At 42.2% G+C, this 17690-nt stretch overlaps 1 protein-coding gene across 7 annotated transcripts in view; it reads left to right on the top strand.

Annotated features, from left to right (window-relative positions):
* The first annotated feature begins 4322 nt into the window (after positions 1 to 4322).
* FMN2 (formin 2) overlaps positions 4323 to 17690 on the top strand; it is a 345241-nt gene continuing 331873 nt past the window's right edge. For 6 of the 7 annotated variants that reach the window (XR_015156591.1, XR_015156593.1, XR_015156594.1 and 3 more), the window contains exon 1: positions 4323 to 5761. Coding sequence is in view for 3 of the 7 variants with exons in the window: in XM_086381217.1 (XP_086237343.1) it covers positions 4453 to 5761 (1309 nt within the window). In the remaining 4 variants the exon portion in view is untranslated. The remainder of the gene's footprint in view (positions 5762 to 17690) is intronic. The other variant, XM_086381218.1, reaches the window with a different exon arrangement.

Below are 17690 nucleotides of genomic sequence, written 5' to 3' on the forward strand. Positions count from 1 at the left end.
TTTTTAAGTCAGCAAAAGAAAAGCAAACCAAACTTTAACAGGGTTGGAGGTTAATAGCACAGGGATTTGAAAAAACTTGAAGGCACCTGTGCTGCAGAAGCACCTCTATTCTAAGAGATGGTCTTAAGCAAAAGCTAAAAGGGCAGAGGATCAATGAATCTTCAAGCAGAAGCCAACATAATTTTACTAAGAAGGGATCAGTATAAATCGCCACAAACGTTTTAACTCACAACCTTGATTCTGAAAACTCACTTGGTGGAAACTGCCAGTGTACTTTTTGCCTTTAAAGTGGCTTTCTTCACTAGTGTCACTAAGGGAAGTACTTTCCCCTTATATAAAAAAAAATGCTTCCCACTTGGAGGGTCACAGCATGAGGTCTTGCTGTTGACAGTCTTGGGGTCCAGGTTGGATCTGTCATTAGACTCTAGAACTTTGAACTTTCCACAAGATAAAGAATGTAGTCAAGCATTAATTGGCACCACTTGTCAGACACCAACATACTTAACAGCGAAAATTTTCAATTATGGAATAAATATAATAGCAAATTTTGACCTCTCTTGGTTCACAGGATGAACAGTTTTTAGAAAGTTATTTTTAAAATGTCACTCCAGATTCCCATGATGAAATTACCCAGAGGGCAATCCTGTTTATTTTTTGGCCCAGGAAGAAAATGTGATGTTTACTAGACACGCACGGTTTGTGCTAGAGAGCCAGTTAGGCTGGGTTTCATGAGAACACAGATAGCAACAGAGGTAAGTGGTTCTAATTCTTAAAGTCACTCAGTCATGTCATGTCTTTGCAACCCCATGGATTATACTGTCCATGGAATTCTGCAGGCCAGAATACTGGAGTGGGTAGCCTTCTCCTTCTCCTTTTCCTTCTCCTTCTCAGTGGGTCTTCCTGACCCAGGAATCAAACTGGGGTTTCTGGCCTTGCAGGTGGATTCTTTACCAGATGAGCTACTAAGGAAACCCAGGTAAGTGGTTACTTACCTAGCTGCAATAGATTATTTGCAGTCCAGGTGGGAGCTTCCAAAATAGAATCTAGGATATTAAAGGAAATGAATTCAAGTACACATGGAACATTCTCCAAGACAGACTATATGCTGGGCCATGAAACTCGTAAAAAGGATAGGAATACAACAAGTATGTTCTTCAACCAAAATGCAATTAAATTAGATATAAGTACATTTTACAAATTGAAATATCTAGACATACTCCTTAAATATCTTTCCTGTTGGAAATTCTTAGGCAGTTTGCTCATTGTGTCCTCATGGTGTTTTAGGGGTAGTATAGGCTGTAAAAGAAAATGAGGCAGGGAGTAAGCACAAATTAGCAACTAAACAACAACTTGTAGTAGAAGCACAGAGTCCTAACCACTGGACTGCCAGGGAATTCCCTGTTTTTTCCTTTTTAATGTGACGGCTAGAAAATAAATTACTGATAAGGCTCACATTATATTTCTACTGAAGAATGCTACTCTAAGGCTAAGGATTGGCTTCCTCAAACTTTATTTCTCATGGGCTCTGTCTTTAGAATGCTTTTTGTCACTTCTTGCCACTGAGCTAGGTACCTTATGGGCTGAGACACTCACAGTGGACTTTCCGTGGTTCATTCTGAATGGTTGTTGATAACTTAAGAGTCCTTGAATGATCCCTTTCAGGTTGAAAGACCAACTTCATTTACAGAACTCTTTAGCTTAGTAGGAGATTCCTTATGTAGAAGAACAAAATAAATATTTTCATTTCTTCCAGTTCCTGGAAAAGAGTACATTATGTAGTGTTGCTTGTTATAAAAATTTGGGATCTAAACTTGAAGGTTCAAGTATTGTCTTTGCTGCTGTGTGAACTTGGTCTTAGTCTGAACTTGTTTATTAATTAAACTGGATTGAAAGTAACTTCCTACCTACCAAGCACACTTGTGGGTTTCAAGTAAGCCTTTGAATGTAATAGAGCTTCTCATCCTGACTTTCTACACCGCTGTCATCTGTTGTTTCACATTCAAAGGATGTGAGAAAACCAGCATCTTCTCCCAGTTTCCCACTTTTTTTTTTCTTCCCTCTCTGCCTTCCCCTTTCCTTCTCTTCCTTTGTCTTCAGAATTTGTAGAATATATCTTGGAAAAAGTAGGAAGGAAACAAATAGTTCAGAATCAAATATGTCTGGGTAAAGAAAAAGCAAAATAAAGACTCACAGTGCATCAGTCCTCAGAGAAGCAGAGAATTCTTATAGCCTTAGGCAAACTGTGCCCTCTGATGAACCTGGATTCTGGGAGAGAGCAGTCTTGAGAAAGACCTGAAACAAAGGCTTTTCAAGCCCTCTGGAACTGAAAGAGACTGGGATAGTATCCTGGCAAAATTATTAGTTGATTTCTCAGAATTATTTGCTCAAAAGGGTCACTTGAGAATAACTGAAAGCTACTTGCCTTTAAGTATCATCTATTTTAAGAAAATAATTTGAAAAAGATTAGTAATTATTGCTGCATGATGCTTTTACATAAAAGAATTATAAGACCTTAAAAATTTTTTGATAAAATAGTTAAGGAGGGAGGTTTAAAATGTTGGTTCACAATATGTGAAGGAATCTTTGCTTGCGGCATTTAAAATGCATCATGTAATATGTAGTGCCCTTTTCTCCTTTAAGCTTTAAAAATACTAACATGTTAGCTAGGTATCCATATTTTCAAAGTGATTAACAATTAGCTTCTAATTTAAATACATGTGACATTATTGATTAATGCCACTTTGCTCTTATTTTAATTTACTGCTTGGAGCTTCTTTAGGTGCCAATAATGTTTAAAAGTGTCTTTTAAATATAGATAACTAAATTGCTTAAGTAATTAAAATAAGATTTACAGTGAGGAAAATTTTTATATTAGAATTAGAACAAAATGGTAAGAAACTCTTTAACAGTTATCAGGGAGGAAGAAATTTTTCTCTACCCTTCTGCATTCTTCTGGTTGGTCTAAGAATTAAACTGACATGAGACCAATTAACCGGAGAAAATCACACAAGAGTTTAATAACATATACATATAGGAGAGACCCTGGAAAACAGAATCATGGCCAAAATGGCCACAGCCCTCACCTTAAATACTGTCTTCAGCTAAAGGCAACAGAGGATGTTGAGCGTAATGGTTTGGCAAGTCAAAGGGGAGGAAGGCAATTCACAAGGAGGTAGAAGAGGCACTGTTTGGTGAGGGAGCATTTTCTGGCCCAGCAGAGACAGGGGACAGAGTGAACTCTGACCTTTAGGTCCACTGAATCTCCCCATCACACCCAGCGTGGTGGATATCTCTGCTGATTACTCTATTCAGCTTTAATACATGAATTCTTTAGGCTTCCCAATAATCAGCCTAAATGAATCCTAATGTCAAGGAGACTCATTTGGGGTCAGCAAATTTTTCTCCCCTAGACAGTGAACTGTGACAAACTTTCACAGCAAAGGCCAAGACAAAAGATTGTCTTGAAGGGTTTGCTTGGGAGAGTGGTGGCTTTCCATATAACATGTGATTTCTTGGGCTTGTGCCAAGGATGTTTCCTTTTCTTTTTTTTTTCTCCCTCTCTATTTTTTGTAGGTGGCAACAACAGGGGCATGTTTAATATTGATGAGTTTGATTTTTTGAATATAAATGCTGTTTGGTTTAGATGGTGAATGCATAGAAATTTGGAGATTAGCATTTTAATCAAGTCTAATCTCTTAGTATTTCCCGAAACTCCTCCACCCACTTCAACATTTTGTCAAAAATAAATTTGAAAAATGAAATTTTGAAATGATCGCTTTGAAATGAAATGTTCTCTTAAGGAGATGCAAGGTTTGCAATAACACAAAAGCAGTATTATGTATAGTAACCTTTTCTAAACCATATGCCAAGCACATTAACAGGGTTTAAGATGATCAGTTACTGAAGAAAAGACCAATCTACTCAACCAATATTTATCAAAGAACCATGCTTCTTCAGGCAGGTTGGAAGTACAGTATGTAGCTTTGATATTACTGCACCACTAAACTGGAATGTGGCTTCCTTTTTTCCTCTTTAAAATTTTTCTTTTTTTTTTTTTTTCCTCAGGGTGGATCTTTAAGCTGCCAAGCTGTTTGGCGGGGACCAGGAAATGGACTCTGGCGGCAGTTAAGTCCCCAGACTGAGGGGCGCTCTTGGCGTTTCAGCGGAGGAGGGGCAGGGCCGAGGGACCGGGCCTAGAGCCAATGGGGCGGGGTCATGGGGCGAGAGGGGTGGGGCCTTGTGCGTCCCGCCCGGTCATTGGCGGTGCTCCGTGCGCGCGTTCAGCCACGCGCGGGCGGGCGCAGCCTCGGCGCGTTGTGCGAAGCGCGGCAGGTGCGCGGACATCCTCCCTCCGCCTAGCGGTGCGGCCGCCGCGCGACTCGCCGGGAGCCCGGCGCTGCCGGGCCCAGGGGTTGGCATGGCCTGACCCCTCGCAGCGGCGGCGGCGGCAGCATGGGGAACCAGGACGCGAAGCCGAAGAGAAGCGCGGGCGATGTCCCGCATGGAGGCGGCGGTGGTGAGGACGCCGCTGGGCCCCGCGAGGCTGAGGGCACAAAGAAGGCGGGCGGGGGCAAGAAGGCGCCGGGCCGGCACGGAAAGGGGGGCGGCGGCGCGGAGCCGGGCCGGAAAAAGAGCCGGTCGGACCCCAGGGCCTCGGTGTTCTCCAACCTGCGCATCCGGAAGACCCTGTCCAAGGGCAGAGGTACCAGCGGCTCTCGTGAGGATGTGCTGGACCCCCAGGCCCTGCAGGCCGGCGAGCTGGACAGCGCCCACTCTCTGGTTACCAAAACCCCAGACCTCAGCCTCTCAGCCGATGAGACGGGCCTGTCGGATACCGAATGTGCGGATCCTTTCGAGGTGACGCGTCCCGGGGGTCCCAGCTTGGCCAGGGTCGGCGGCCCGGCAGTGGCCGAGTATTCGGAGACCGCGGCGGGGGCGCAGGATGGACAAAGGACCAGCTCGGGCTCGGACACAGACCTCTACAGTTTTCACTCGGCCGCGGAGCAGGAGGACTTGCTCTCGGATATCCAGCAGGCGATCCGCCTCCAGCAACTGCAGCAGCAGTCCCCGGGCCCCGAGTCGCCCCCGGTGTCGCCCCCCTCCACCGCCCCTCTGTCTGGGGCCCTGCCGGGCCTGGACCGACCCCCGCCGGGCCCCAGCGCCGAAGCGGCGCTGTCCGCGCCCCCCGACCGGCCCCCGGCCGCAGAGCCACCCGCAGCCACCGCCTTCGCGTCTCCTGGGTCGGTTCCGGGGGACCGAGGGGCAGCGGACACGGACGAGGAAGGCGAGGAGGACGCCTTCGAGGACGCGCCCCGAGACTCTCCGGGGTTGGAGTGCGGCCTGGCGGCGGGAGAGGCCCCGTGCACGCAAGGGGCGACGCGCGAGGAGGGCGCGCCGAAGCCTGTCGTCCCCGTGGCCGCCTCCCCGCCACTCAGTCCAGCTCGCAGCCCGCGCCGCCCCCGGGCCCGCCCGCTCCTGGCGCCCTGTTATGTCAGGACCACCACCCGGCAGCTCAGCTCGCCAGGACCGTCCCCGTCTCCGTCCCCCAGCCACAGCCCCCGGGTCCAGAGACGGCCGGAGTCCTCCCTGGGTCGCGGTTCCGGAGCCCCCGCGGCCCCCGCCGCTGCCCCGGCTAGGAAGCCCCGCGCGGGCCGCAGCCGCTCGGCCGACTGGACTGCGGAGCTGGGCCGTGCTCCCGGGGCGGGGGTCTCGGCGCACCTGGTGCAGCGCGGGGCAGGCGGCTTTCAGGGTGTGTTCGCAGGTGAGCCCTGGGCTCGGGGCCCTGGGCACCTGCCCCTCAGAAACGCTTCGATTTGCATACAGAGAATTAAAGGGAGCAGCTTAGTCGTGTCGGTTCTAAGTCATCTAGAAAAAGGGCCACTGTGTCCACTTCTCCAAAGTATCCCGGGTCACGCCAGGCAGGTCAACTCCTTTTTGGCACCGTTTGCAAAGCCATCCTTCTCTTTCCGCCCTTCTCCCACAGCGTTAAAAATAAGGAGGTTGTTCACAGCCCTGTGACACATCATCTATTCTAGGACTGCTCTGATGTACCCGCCTGGGCGCGCCATTTGATGCGTAGTTTCTCTCGGTGATCAGGGTGGACGCCTTAGTGAACTTAGGTGGTCACTCCTGTTTGGTGACACAACCAAATCTCATACATGCTTTCAGAAAATACAGAGTGATCTAGAGTATTAGGGATCATTTACATTTGGTTTCATGGCCCGACTAAGACAGGGTGTGGCTTGGAGACTGATGGTGAGTAGGCCAAGAGCACACGGAATGCTGCTGGAACCTTCCCAGCGTCTGCTGTGGACGCTTCAGGGCCAGTCCAAGGGTCAGCTCAACGTGGTGAATGTCAGATAGTACAGTGAATTCATCCTTGGTTAGATCCCAGGGCCTTTCCGCTGGTAAGAGTGTCAGCTTATTTCATGCTTACTAATTTTTCTTAATTATTAAATAGCTGAGTGTAAGAATTTAACAAGCAGGAGAAAATGAGAATTTATGCAAGTCTTGGTAGATTGTGATAAGTATTTGAAATATTAAAAATATCAAAGATAATTTGAAAAGCTTAAAATCTTATATTCTTTAATAAATCTTATATTACTTTAGTAAATAGGTTATCTGTAAAATAGTAGATTATGTTTCTTAATGAACACAGCTGCCTCACCCTTAGGTAAATATTATTCACTTTTTGTACTTGCTTGTATTGACCACAGTTTAAGTTTCATCTATGGACTCTCTTAGTTTTACATTCATAGATTCTTCTAGTTAAGAGTGGCCTCCTCCATGTTTTACATGCTTGCTCTCCCTTTTTAACTTTTCCTTTTCTGTTATTTTGCAGGTTAGGTTAGGAATGTTTATAGTCTTGATATTCACTAGATAAATTGTAAACAAAACAAAACACAAGCGTAAAAACCCACAAAAGACTGATTTTAAAGGAAGAGGATTGGAAAGTTCTTTAGTTATTTCTTGTGAATTTAATGTTGGTGAGAAATTACCTCCTCCTTATGTAGGTAACACTCATTTCATACATTGTTTTTCTAAAAATGAAAGTATCACCATAATTAAGATTACCATTCATTAATATTGTTCTTCCAAGCAGCTTTAGAATTTGGAAATATTCATTTCCAAATGAATATTAAATGAAAAATACATTTCCTTCGTTTAACATAAATATATATATATATATACACACACACACACATACATACATACACAGGGCAGCCATATTGTGCTAGACAATATGTTAAGTGCTGAGTGATACAAAGATCATTAAATCCTGGTTCTGCCTTTCCATGGCTCACTGACTAAGAGCACAGGAACACACAGAGACATAGTACTTTGGGTGCATCAAGTGTGCAGTGACTTACCATCTTGGTAAGGGATGAAGAGAAAGGAATTCATAGGAGGATTGATCTGAGTCCTGAAGATCATAGGACCTTTCAACCCCAGGTTAAAGTTTTGTTTTCCTTAAGGAAAATAAAGGGTATTTTGGGAGCTAGCATTTCATTTAAATGTTCTAAGTATTTCCAAATTTGAAATTTGGGACTCTTAGCAGGATTCCTGTTCAGGAGGTAAGTGGGTTTTATTGACTTCCAAGCAGAATTTTTTACTGTGTAGTTAGTTGCTTTAATATGGGCATCACCTTTATTTTTTAATTGAAGTATAATTGGTTTTTAATGTTGTATTAATTTCTACCATACAGAAAAGTGACTCAGTTATACATATATATATATATGTTTTGTTGTCCAGTCACTATATACATTCTTTTTTTTTTATTCTTTTTAATATTCTTTTCCATATAGTTTATACCAGGATATTGAATATGGTTCTCTGTGCTATGTAGTAGGACCTTCTTATTTATCCATTCTGTATGTAATAGCTTACATCTGTTAATCCCAACCTCTGACTCCATCTCAACCCCTTCCTGCTTGGCAGCCTCAAATCTGTTCTCTGTGAGTCTGTTCTGGTTTCTTAGATAAGTTCATCTGTATCATATATTAGATTCCACATAAGGTGATCATATGGGGCAGTGCTTTATATCTGATGCTTGGATGTAGTTGGTCAGTAACTATTGGTTATTTGTATAGTAGTTTCTATATATTTATCTCACCCATTCACTTTCTTAAAAGAAAAAAAAAAAAAGAATTGGTAGGTTTAACCTAATCTTGTAGCTGGTGGTCACATGGAGGTAAACAAAGAGATGAAACTTTTTCAAGGTCACACTGTAATTCTTTCAGAGGCTGAGCCAAAAATAGCTGAGTCTACTGATTCGAGTCTGAATGTTCTTGCTTATTAGTCATTTTTGGATGTTCAGCACTGTCAGACATCATATAGAGAAAACAAAAAATATTGTGGTGTTTAAGGCCTTCACTTACAATATTTTCCAGTTTCTGTCATTAATATGATGAACTCCTTTCATTGTTGAGCATCTGGCCTTCCTGGGCTAGATGCAGGGTGATTGCTGGTCAGTGAAGCAGGCTTTCTCCAGACAGCTCTCCTGGAAGCTTCCCTGTGGTGAACCCAGGGAATCCAGAGTGACACAGGCCTCTGTTCCTCAGCTGTTGTCTGTTTTCTTGTCATCTGCCTTTTCTTTGATTCTTTACCATCCTCTAGGATTTTATGAGTGTCTTGAAAATTACTAGATCCCTGGCGAGGACTAGCATTGTCCTCAGGGAAATTGTTTTCTGGCTTTAATTTGCATGTCTTTGGATCAAGTAATTGCCAGCTGCCTTTGAAGCAGGTGATAGATCTATAAGCCTCCATGAACATCTTTTATTTTTAAACCGTAGAATGAGGGTTGTCAGCTCTGCAGAAAGGAACAGATGTTTTTCTTCTTACTGCCTTCCAAATGTGGGGAGAAAATTCAAGTGAAGAGAGATCTGCATGGCACATGTTTGTGTTTTGTTGCTGATATAACAGCATTTAGCAATAAAGGGGACCAAGACTTTATCTTGTTTTAGCTATTCAGGAGCTGATGATGTCTTAAGCCATTGGACTGAAATTTCACAGTTAATTTGAAAAAACATCTTTTTCAGTGTTTAGTAGAAAAATTGCTATGAAATTTAAGAGATTCCTTTGCACGTGCTATACTTAAGCAGAAGCTTGTGAATAGAATTTTACAGTTAAAAGTTTAGGCATATGAAATGTTAAGTTGGTGATAATTTTTGATAGAAATCTTTCCAAAGTCATTTAATTATGTGCTTATCTGTCTTTTTTTTTTAAACATGTGGACTTAATGGTTCATTAAATGGCTTAATGTCATCTTTAGGCAATCATGGTTTCATCCTGTGAAATCATTGGTGTTGCCCTCAGCTGCTATTGAAGTGTAATTGGTGACTCTAGTTGGCTGTTTCTGAAGTTTTGTATCTACCTGGTTTTCTAAACTTTTTACTTCCTGTCAGCTATTGATTCGTAGAGCTGTCTTTGGTCCCTGCCCCCCACCCCCCATTGCTTCTAATTTGATGTTTCTGGTCAGTTTGTTATTGGTTTATAAATGCTGTGATTATGATGTTTACTATATTTGTTGCACTTCTACTAGATGCAAGGTTCTGTGTTGGTGCATTGCATAATTATCTCTAATCCTTGTGACAGTGTTTTCCCAATGAGCAAACCAGGGTCAGGCATGTGAAGTAACTTGCTTCAGGGCATCAAGCTGGTCAGTGACCCATCCAGGATCTGTACTTAGAAAATCAAATCTGTTATTAATATGAATAAAATAAAATGAAGTGTGTCAGTGAGCTTTTGGAGCACTCAGATCAGATCAGATCAGTCACTCAGTCGTGTCCGACTCTTTGCAACCCCATGAATTGCAGCACGCCAGGCCTCCCTGTCCATCACCAACTCCCGGAGTTCACTCAGACTCACGTCTATTTAGTCAGTGATGCCATCCAGCCATCTCATCCTCTGTTGTCCCCTTCTCCTCCTGCCCCCAATCCCTCCCAGCATCAGAGTCTTTTCCAATGAGTCAACTCTTTGCATGAGGTGGCCAAAGTACTGGAGTTTCAGCTTTAGCATCATTCCTTCCAAAGAAATCCCAGGGCTGATCTCCTTCAGAATGGACTGGTTGGATCTCCTTGCAGTCCAAGGGACTCTCAAGAGTCTTCTCCAACACCACAGTTCAAAAGCATCAATTCTTCGGCACTCAGCCTTCTTCACAGTCCAACTCTCACATCCATATATAACCACAGGAAAAACCATAGCCTTGAGTAGACGAACCTTTGTTGGCAAAGTAATGTCTCTGCTTTTCAATATGCTATCTAGGTTGGTCATAACTTTCCTTCCAAGGAGTAAGCGTCTTTTAATTTCATGGCTGCAGTCACCATCTGCAGTGATTTGGGAGCCCCGAAAAATAAAGTCTGACACTGTTTCCACCGTTTCCCCATCTATTTCCCATGAAGTGATGGGACCGGTTGCCATGATCTTAGTTTTCTGAATGTTGAGCTTTAAGCCAACTTTTTCACTCTCCACTTTCACTTTCATCAAGAGGCTTTTGAGTTCCTCTTCACTTTCTGCCATAAGGGTGGTGTCATCTGCATATCTGAGGTGATTGATATTTCTCCCGGCAATCTTGATTCCAGCTTGTGTTTCTTCCAGTCCAGCGTTTCTCATGATGTACTCTGCATATAGGTTAAATAAATAGGGTGACAATATACAGCCTTGACGTACTCCTTTTCCTATTTGGAACCAGTCAGTTGTTCCATGTCTAGTTCTAACTGTTGCTTCCTGACCTGCATACAAATTTCTCAAGAGGCAGGTCAGGTGGTCTGGTATTCCCACCTCTTTCAGAATTTTCCACAGTTGATTGTGATCCACACAGTCAAAGGCTTTGGCGTAGTCAATAAAGCAGAAATAGATGTTTTTCTGGAACTCTCTTGCTTTTTCCATGATCCAGTGGATGTTGGCAATTTGATCTCTGGTTCCTTAGCTAGTCAATTAAGGGCCTGGGCTTTAGAATTTAGATTGTGTGACTCTCACTGCAGCTTTTCTAAAGGCTATCTTGATTTTTATATCAAAGTAGAAGGACCCACTGTAGGAGTACAGACTTTCTCATGCAGCTTGTTAAGTTATTAGACTGTGAATGTTTAGGGCCGGGAGCAGTCTTATATCCAGCAGTAGTATCTGACAGAGTGTAGACGTCCAGTCATTGTCCAATAAATGTGTGATGGTCAGGAATCACCCCTTCTGTGTATAATGCATCAGTGTTACTACAACAGGGGAGGGTTTTACAAGAATGTGGTTCTTTCCTCTGTATCTTGCCTTACTGGGTCTCATATCTCTGAATATGATTCGGCAGTGTAAGCTGGGACTGGGAACACTATTCTCAAGTCATTTTAGTTTGGCTTAAAACGTACTTTTGCATTGTTCCTTTAAGGTTCTGGTTTGGATTGAAGTTAAGCACCCCAGTAGCTTCAGTGATGGGTTTTAGTGACTGGCCTGGCTTTTCATGCATTTAGGCATTTGGATACAAGCCATGTGCATTTGACCTTGAGCAGGTGCATTTACAGCCATATTTCCTTCTGGTCCTATTAAAAAGGTGCTGAACACACACCTTGGGTGATGGCAACAGTAGTTACTAATTACTGTTACTCCAAGTAAATCTGTATCGTAGCTCGATGTACAGTTAGGTCACTCTTAAGTAACTTTTTCTGATATGTATGAAAGTGGAGGAATAATTCCAAATGAATAATATTAGGAGTTAATGAAATAGTGTTTGTCAAGTCCCTACAACTCTGCCTGGCACATAGAAGGCGGACAGTTGGTGCTATTTACTTTCCTGTCCTAGTTTATTACCTTAATGGCTATATGGTTCAAAGTCGTCCAAACCATATTTGTGAAATCAAAACCACTCTGAAATCATATACAAACTCTGGTAAGATATAATCAGTTGCTAGTTGAAAATTAATATTTCTAATCAAGGTTTTTTTTTTCTTCAAATTGTTTATATATCATTTTTTCCCTCTCTTTTTCATTTTCTGTGATTGTAACCCTTTTTGTCACTTTGTCAGAAATTGTGGTTTCCTTGGGGGTTTGGAGAAGGAAAGCATATGATGGGGGTATGACTGTGTGATTAGCAGGAGGTACTGATGTTTAAAGTGGGGAGTGGGTAGAGGCAACAGTATTTACCCGCCTCGCTTTGCAGCCTTTACCTCCCATGGTTTCCTTCAGAAACTCTCTACTTTAGTCGAGTTAACCAGCTTACTGTTCTATGAATGTGCATTTCATTTTCCTTACTTTGCGCCTTTGTCTAGCAGTGTTTACACTCTTGTAACACACTACTGTCTCTCTTTACTTAATATCTGAAAAAGCTGCTTGAGTTCCCATTTCCTCTTTTGTGTCTGTCCCAGCTGGTGTGACTGGCAGTCATCTCCATGTTTCTGTACTTCTGTCTGTATCATATCACATATACTTCTTGGATTTAGGGAATCTTTGGGGCTTCCGTTTCACTTTTTTCTGCTTTTCCTTTCTCTTTGCCTGCTTGCCTGATTCCATCCATTCATCCTCCTCCTCTATCCATTGAATACCTATGCCACATCTGCTCTCTGCCAGTAAGTAAGATGGGCACTGAGCATACTGAGGCTTTATGAATACCAGTTGACCATTTTTGTGTCTCTCTGTGTGTGTCTAGGCCTCCTATTGGTAAATAAATAGTTGAATTTAGCCTGGAAGACTACTAGCATTTTGGGGTGGTTGAAATTAAATCATTTTCACTGAGGTATACTTAGGTTTCCTTGATGGCTCAGTGGGTAAAGAATCTGCCTGCAATGCAGGAGACACAGGAGACACAGATTTGATCCCTGAGTCAGGAAGATCCTTTGTCAGAGGAAATAGGAAATAGCACCCCACTCCACTATTCTTGCCTGAAAAATCCCATGGACAGGGGAGCCTGGTGGGCTACAGTCCAGAGGCTTTCAAAGAGTTGCACATGACTGAGCCTGTATACATATGATTGAATCAGTAGTGAAGATAGAATGATACTTCTATAGAATTTGTGTAGGGAGAACATCTGTTCCTGTTTTTGTGGGTTGATAGTTAAAATCAACCCACAAGCAACTGTTGTAGCTATCAATGATAATGCAGTAACTTTAAGCTTCCAAATATAAATTTTATTGGTAGTGGAAATAGAGGAAAACTATTATTTTGTTCATTCTTGCTTTTGCATTTTAAGTGATAATCTGATGTTAATGAAATTTAGCATTAAGGGACCGTTAGGAAGAATCTAATATGTACTACCTTGTTGCTTTATAATTTCCTTCTTGATTTTCTTGTTGACCCATTGGTTTTTTAGTAGCATGTTGTTTCAGTTCAGTTCTGTCACTCAGTCATGTCTGACTCTTTGCAACCCCATGAACTGCAGCATGCCAGGCCTCCCTGTCCATCGCCAACTCCTGGAGTTTATTCCAACTCATGTCCATTGAGTTGGTGATGCCATCCAACCATCTCTTCCTCTGTCATCCCCTTCTCCCCCTGCCTTCAATCTTTCCCAGCATCAGGGTCTTTTCTAGTGAGTCTGTTCTTCGCATGAGGTGGCTAAAGTATTGGAGTTTCAGCTTCAGCATCAGTCCTTCCAATGAATATTCAGGACTGATTTCCTTTAGGATGGACTGGTTGGATCTTCTTGCAGTCCAAGGGACTCTCAAGAGTCTTCTCCAACATCACAATTCAAAAGCATCAATTCTTCAGTGCTCAGCTTTCTTTATAGTCCAACTCTCACATCCATACATGACTACTGGAAAAACCATAGCTTTGACTAGATGGACCTTTATTGCAAAGTAATGTCTCTGCTCTTTAATATGCTGTCTAGGTTGGTCATAGCTTTTCTTCCAAGGAGCAAGCATCTTTTAATTTCATGGCTGCAGTCACCGTCTACAGTGATTTTGGAGCCCCAAAAAAGAAAGTCTGTCACTGTTTCCACTGTTTCTCCATCTATTTGCCATGAAGTGATGGGACCAGATGCCATGATCTTAGTCTTCTGAATGTTGAGTTTTAAGCCAGCTTTTTCACTCTCCTCTTTCACTTTCATCAAGAGGCTCTTTAGTTCTTTGCTTTCTGCCATCAGGGTGGTGTCATCTGCACGTCTGAGGTTATTGATATTTCTCCTGGCAATCTTGATCCCAGCTTGTGCTTCATCCAGCCCAGTGTTTCTCATGATGTACTCTCCATAGAAGTTAAATAAGCACAGTGACAGTATACAGCCTTGATGTACTCTGTTCCCTATTTGGAACCATTCTGTTGTCCATGTCCAGTTCTAACTGTTGCTTCCTGACCTGCATACAGATTTCTCAAGAGGCAGGTCAGGTGGTCAGGTATTCCCATCTCTTTATGAATTTCCCAGAGTTTTTTGTGGTCCACACAGTCAAAGGCTTTGGCATAGTTAATAAAGCAGATGTTTTTCTAGAACTCTCTTGCTTTTTTGATGATCCAACAGATGTTGGCAGTTTGATCTCTGGTTCTTCTGCCTTTTCTAAATCCAGTTTGAACATCTGGAAGTTCACGGTTCATGTACTGTTGGAAAATTTTGAGCATTTTGCTAGCATGTAAGATGAGTACAATTGTGCGGTAGTTTGAGCATTCTTTGGCATTGCCTTTCTTTGGGATTGGAATGAAAACTGACCTTTTCCAGTCCTGTGGCCACTGCTGCATTTTCAAAATTTGCTGACATACTGAGTGTGGCACTTTTACAGCATCATCTTTTAAGATTTGAAATAGCTCAACTGGAATTCCATCACCTCCACTAGCTTTGTTTGTAGTGATGCTTCCTAAGGCCCACTTGACTTCACATTCCAGGATGTCTGGCTCTAGGTGTGTGAATTCACTATTGTGATTATCTAGGTTGTGAAGATCTTACTTGTATAATTCTTCTGTGTATTCCTGCCACCCCTTCATAATATCTTCTGCTTCTGTTAGGTCCATACCATTTCTGTCCTTTATCGAGCCCATCTTTGCATGAAATGTTCCTTTGGTATCTCAAGTTTTCTTGAAGAGATCTCTAGTCTTTCCCATTCTATTATTTTCTTCTATTTCTTTGCACTGATTATTGAGGAAGGCTTTCTTATCTCTCCTTGCTATTCTTTGGAACTCTGCATTAAAATGGGTATATCTTTCCTTTTCTCCTTTGCCTTTCATTTCTCTTCTAGTCACACCATGTGGTTTAGTCTCCCTGTAGTCACTTTTTTCTTACTTCTTTTCCTGTGGTTGATTTCTACCATTGTGGTCAGAGAAGATGCATGAAATAATTTCTAAGTTTTGTGACCTAGTATGAAGAGGAACTAAAAAGCCTCTTGATAAAAGTGAAGGAGGAGAGTGAAAAAGTTGGCTTAAAGCTCAACATTCAGAAAACTAAGATCGTGGCATCTGGTCCCATCAGTTCATGGCAAATAGAAGGGGAAACAGTGGAAACAGTGTCAGACTTTATTTTTTTGGGCTCCAAAATCACTGCAGATGGCGATTGAAGCCATGAAATTAAGGACACGTACTCCTTGGAAGGAAAGTTATGACCAACCTAGATAGCATATTGAAAAGCAGAGACATTACTTTGCCAACAAAGGTCCATCTAGTCAAGGCTATGGTTTTTCCAGTAGGCGTGTATGGATGTGAGAGTTGGACTGTGAAGAAAGCTGAGGGCCGAAGAATTGATGCTTTTGAACTGTGGTGTTGGAGAAGACTCTTGATAGTCCCTTGGACTGCAAGGAGATCCCACCAGTCCATTCTAAAGGAGATCAGTCCTGGGTGTTCATTGGAAGCACTGATGCTAAAGCTGAAACTCCAATACTTTGGCCACCTCATGCGAAGAGCTGACTCATTGGAAAAGACCCTAATGCTGGAAAGGATTGGCGGCAGGAGGAGAAGGGGACGACAGAGGATGAGATGGCTGGATGGCATCACTGACTCTATGGACATGGGTTTGGGTAGACTCTGGGAGTTGGTGGTGGACAGAGAGGCCTGGCATGCTGCGATTCATGGGGTTGCAAAGAGTTGGACACGACTGAGCAACTGAACTGAACTGAACTGATGTGGTCAATCGTAGAGAATGTTCCATGTGCACTTTTGGGATCTCTGTTGCCCTGTTGATTCTCTGTGGAAGATGTGTCCATTGGTATGAGTTGCGGGTTAAAGTCTACTATTAATGTATTCCCACTGATTTCTCCCTTTCTGTTTGTTAGTATTTGTTTTATGTATTTGGGTGCTCCCATATTAGGTGCATATAAAATAATGACTATATTATCCTCTTCATGTACTGATTCTTTTATCCTTATGTAGTGTCCTTTATCTTTCTTTATAGTCTTTAAAGTCCATTTTGTCTGATATGAGTATTGAAACTCTCACTTTCTTATCATTTCCATTTTCCTGAAATATCTTTTTCCATCCCCTTACTTTCAGTCTGTGTGTCCTTTGCCCTCAGTTGGTCCTCTTGTAGGCTGCATATTGTAGACTCTTGTTTTTTAATTTTTTTATCCATTCTGCCACTGTGTGTCTTTTGATTGGAGCATTCAGTCAATTAGCATTTAAGGTAATTAGTGACAATATGTTTTTGTTGCCATCTCAGACCTTGTTTTCCTGTTGATTATTTCTTCTTTCTTCCTTTTTTTTTTCTTCTTTTCCTTTTTGTGGTTTGAGGATTTCCTTCTTTTTTAACTTGTGTTCCCTTTTTGGTTTTTGTGAATCTATCGTATGTTTTTGACTTATGGTTGCTCTGTTCTTCAAGTATGTTAACCCCTTCCTATATCTGCTTGCTTTAGACTGATAGTCATATAGGCTCAAACACAGTCTAAAAAAAGAAAAAGGATATGCATATTCTTATTCTCCTTAGTCACATTTTATGATTTTGATGTCCTTTTTTCACATCTTTGTGTTTATCCTTCTGCTGTTCCTTGTGTTATCATTGCTTTCACAAATAGTTTTTTTTTTCTTTTTGATCTTTATGTGTGTGTGTGTGTGTGTGTGTGTGTGCATGCTAAGTTGCTTCAATCATGTTCAATTATGTGACCCTATGGACTGCAGCCTGCCAGTCTCCTCTGTCCATGGGATTCTCCACGCATGAATTCTCGAGTGGGTTGCCATGCACTCCAAGGGAACTTTCCAACCCAGGGATTGAACCCAGGTCTCTTATATCTCTTGCAGTGGCAGGCAGGTTTTTTTTTTTTTTTTTTTTTTTTTTAACCACTATCCCCACCTGGAAAGCCCTTTTGATCTGTATATTGGCTGATTTAAATGATTTACTTCCCAGTTGTGATTTCCTCTTTCAAGTATCATATTGCTTCTTTTTTATGTAGAGATGACCTTTCAATATTTATTTTAGAATAGGCTTAGTATTCTTTTAGTTTTTGCTTGTCTGAGAAATTCTTTATTTCTCTTTCTGTTCTAAATGATAATCTTGCTGGGTAGAGTATTCTGGGTTGCAGATTTTTCTCTTTCAAGGCTTTGAATATATTTCGCTACTCCCTTTTTTCCAGAAAACTTATATCAGTGTTTCCATAGAGAAATCAGCCAATAGCCTAATGGAGGTTCCCTTGTAATTAGCTGTTTGCTTTTCTCCTGCTGGGTTTGGAATCCTCTCTTTAACTTTTGCCATTTTTATTATGTCTTGATGTCTGTTTGGGACCCCCTGTGCTTCCTGTTCTGGATATCTGTTTCCTTCTTTAGATTTGGGAAGCTTTCAGCCATAATTTCTTCAAATATGTTTTCAATCC

The sequence above is a fragment of the Bos grunniens genome, chromosome 28, assembly GCF_055505025.1.
Source record: "Bos grunniens cultivar Pamir isolate PY7600 chromosome 28, Bosgru_T2T1.0, whole genome shotgun sequence".
NCBI lineage: Eukaryota > Metazoa > Chordata > Mammalia > Artiodactyla > Bovidae > Bos > Bos grunniens.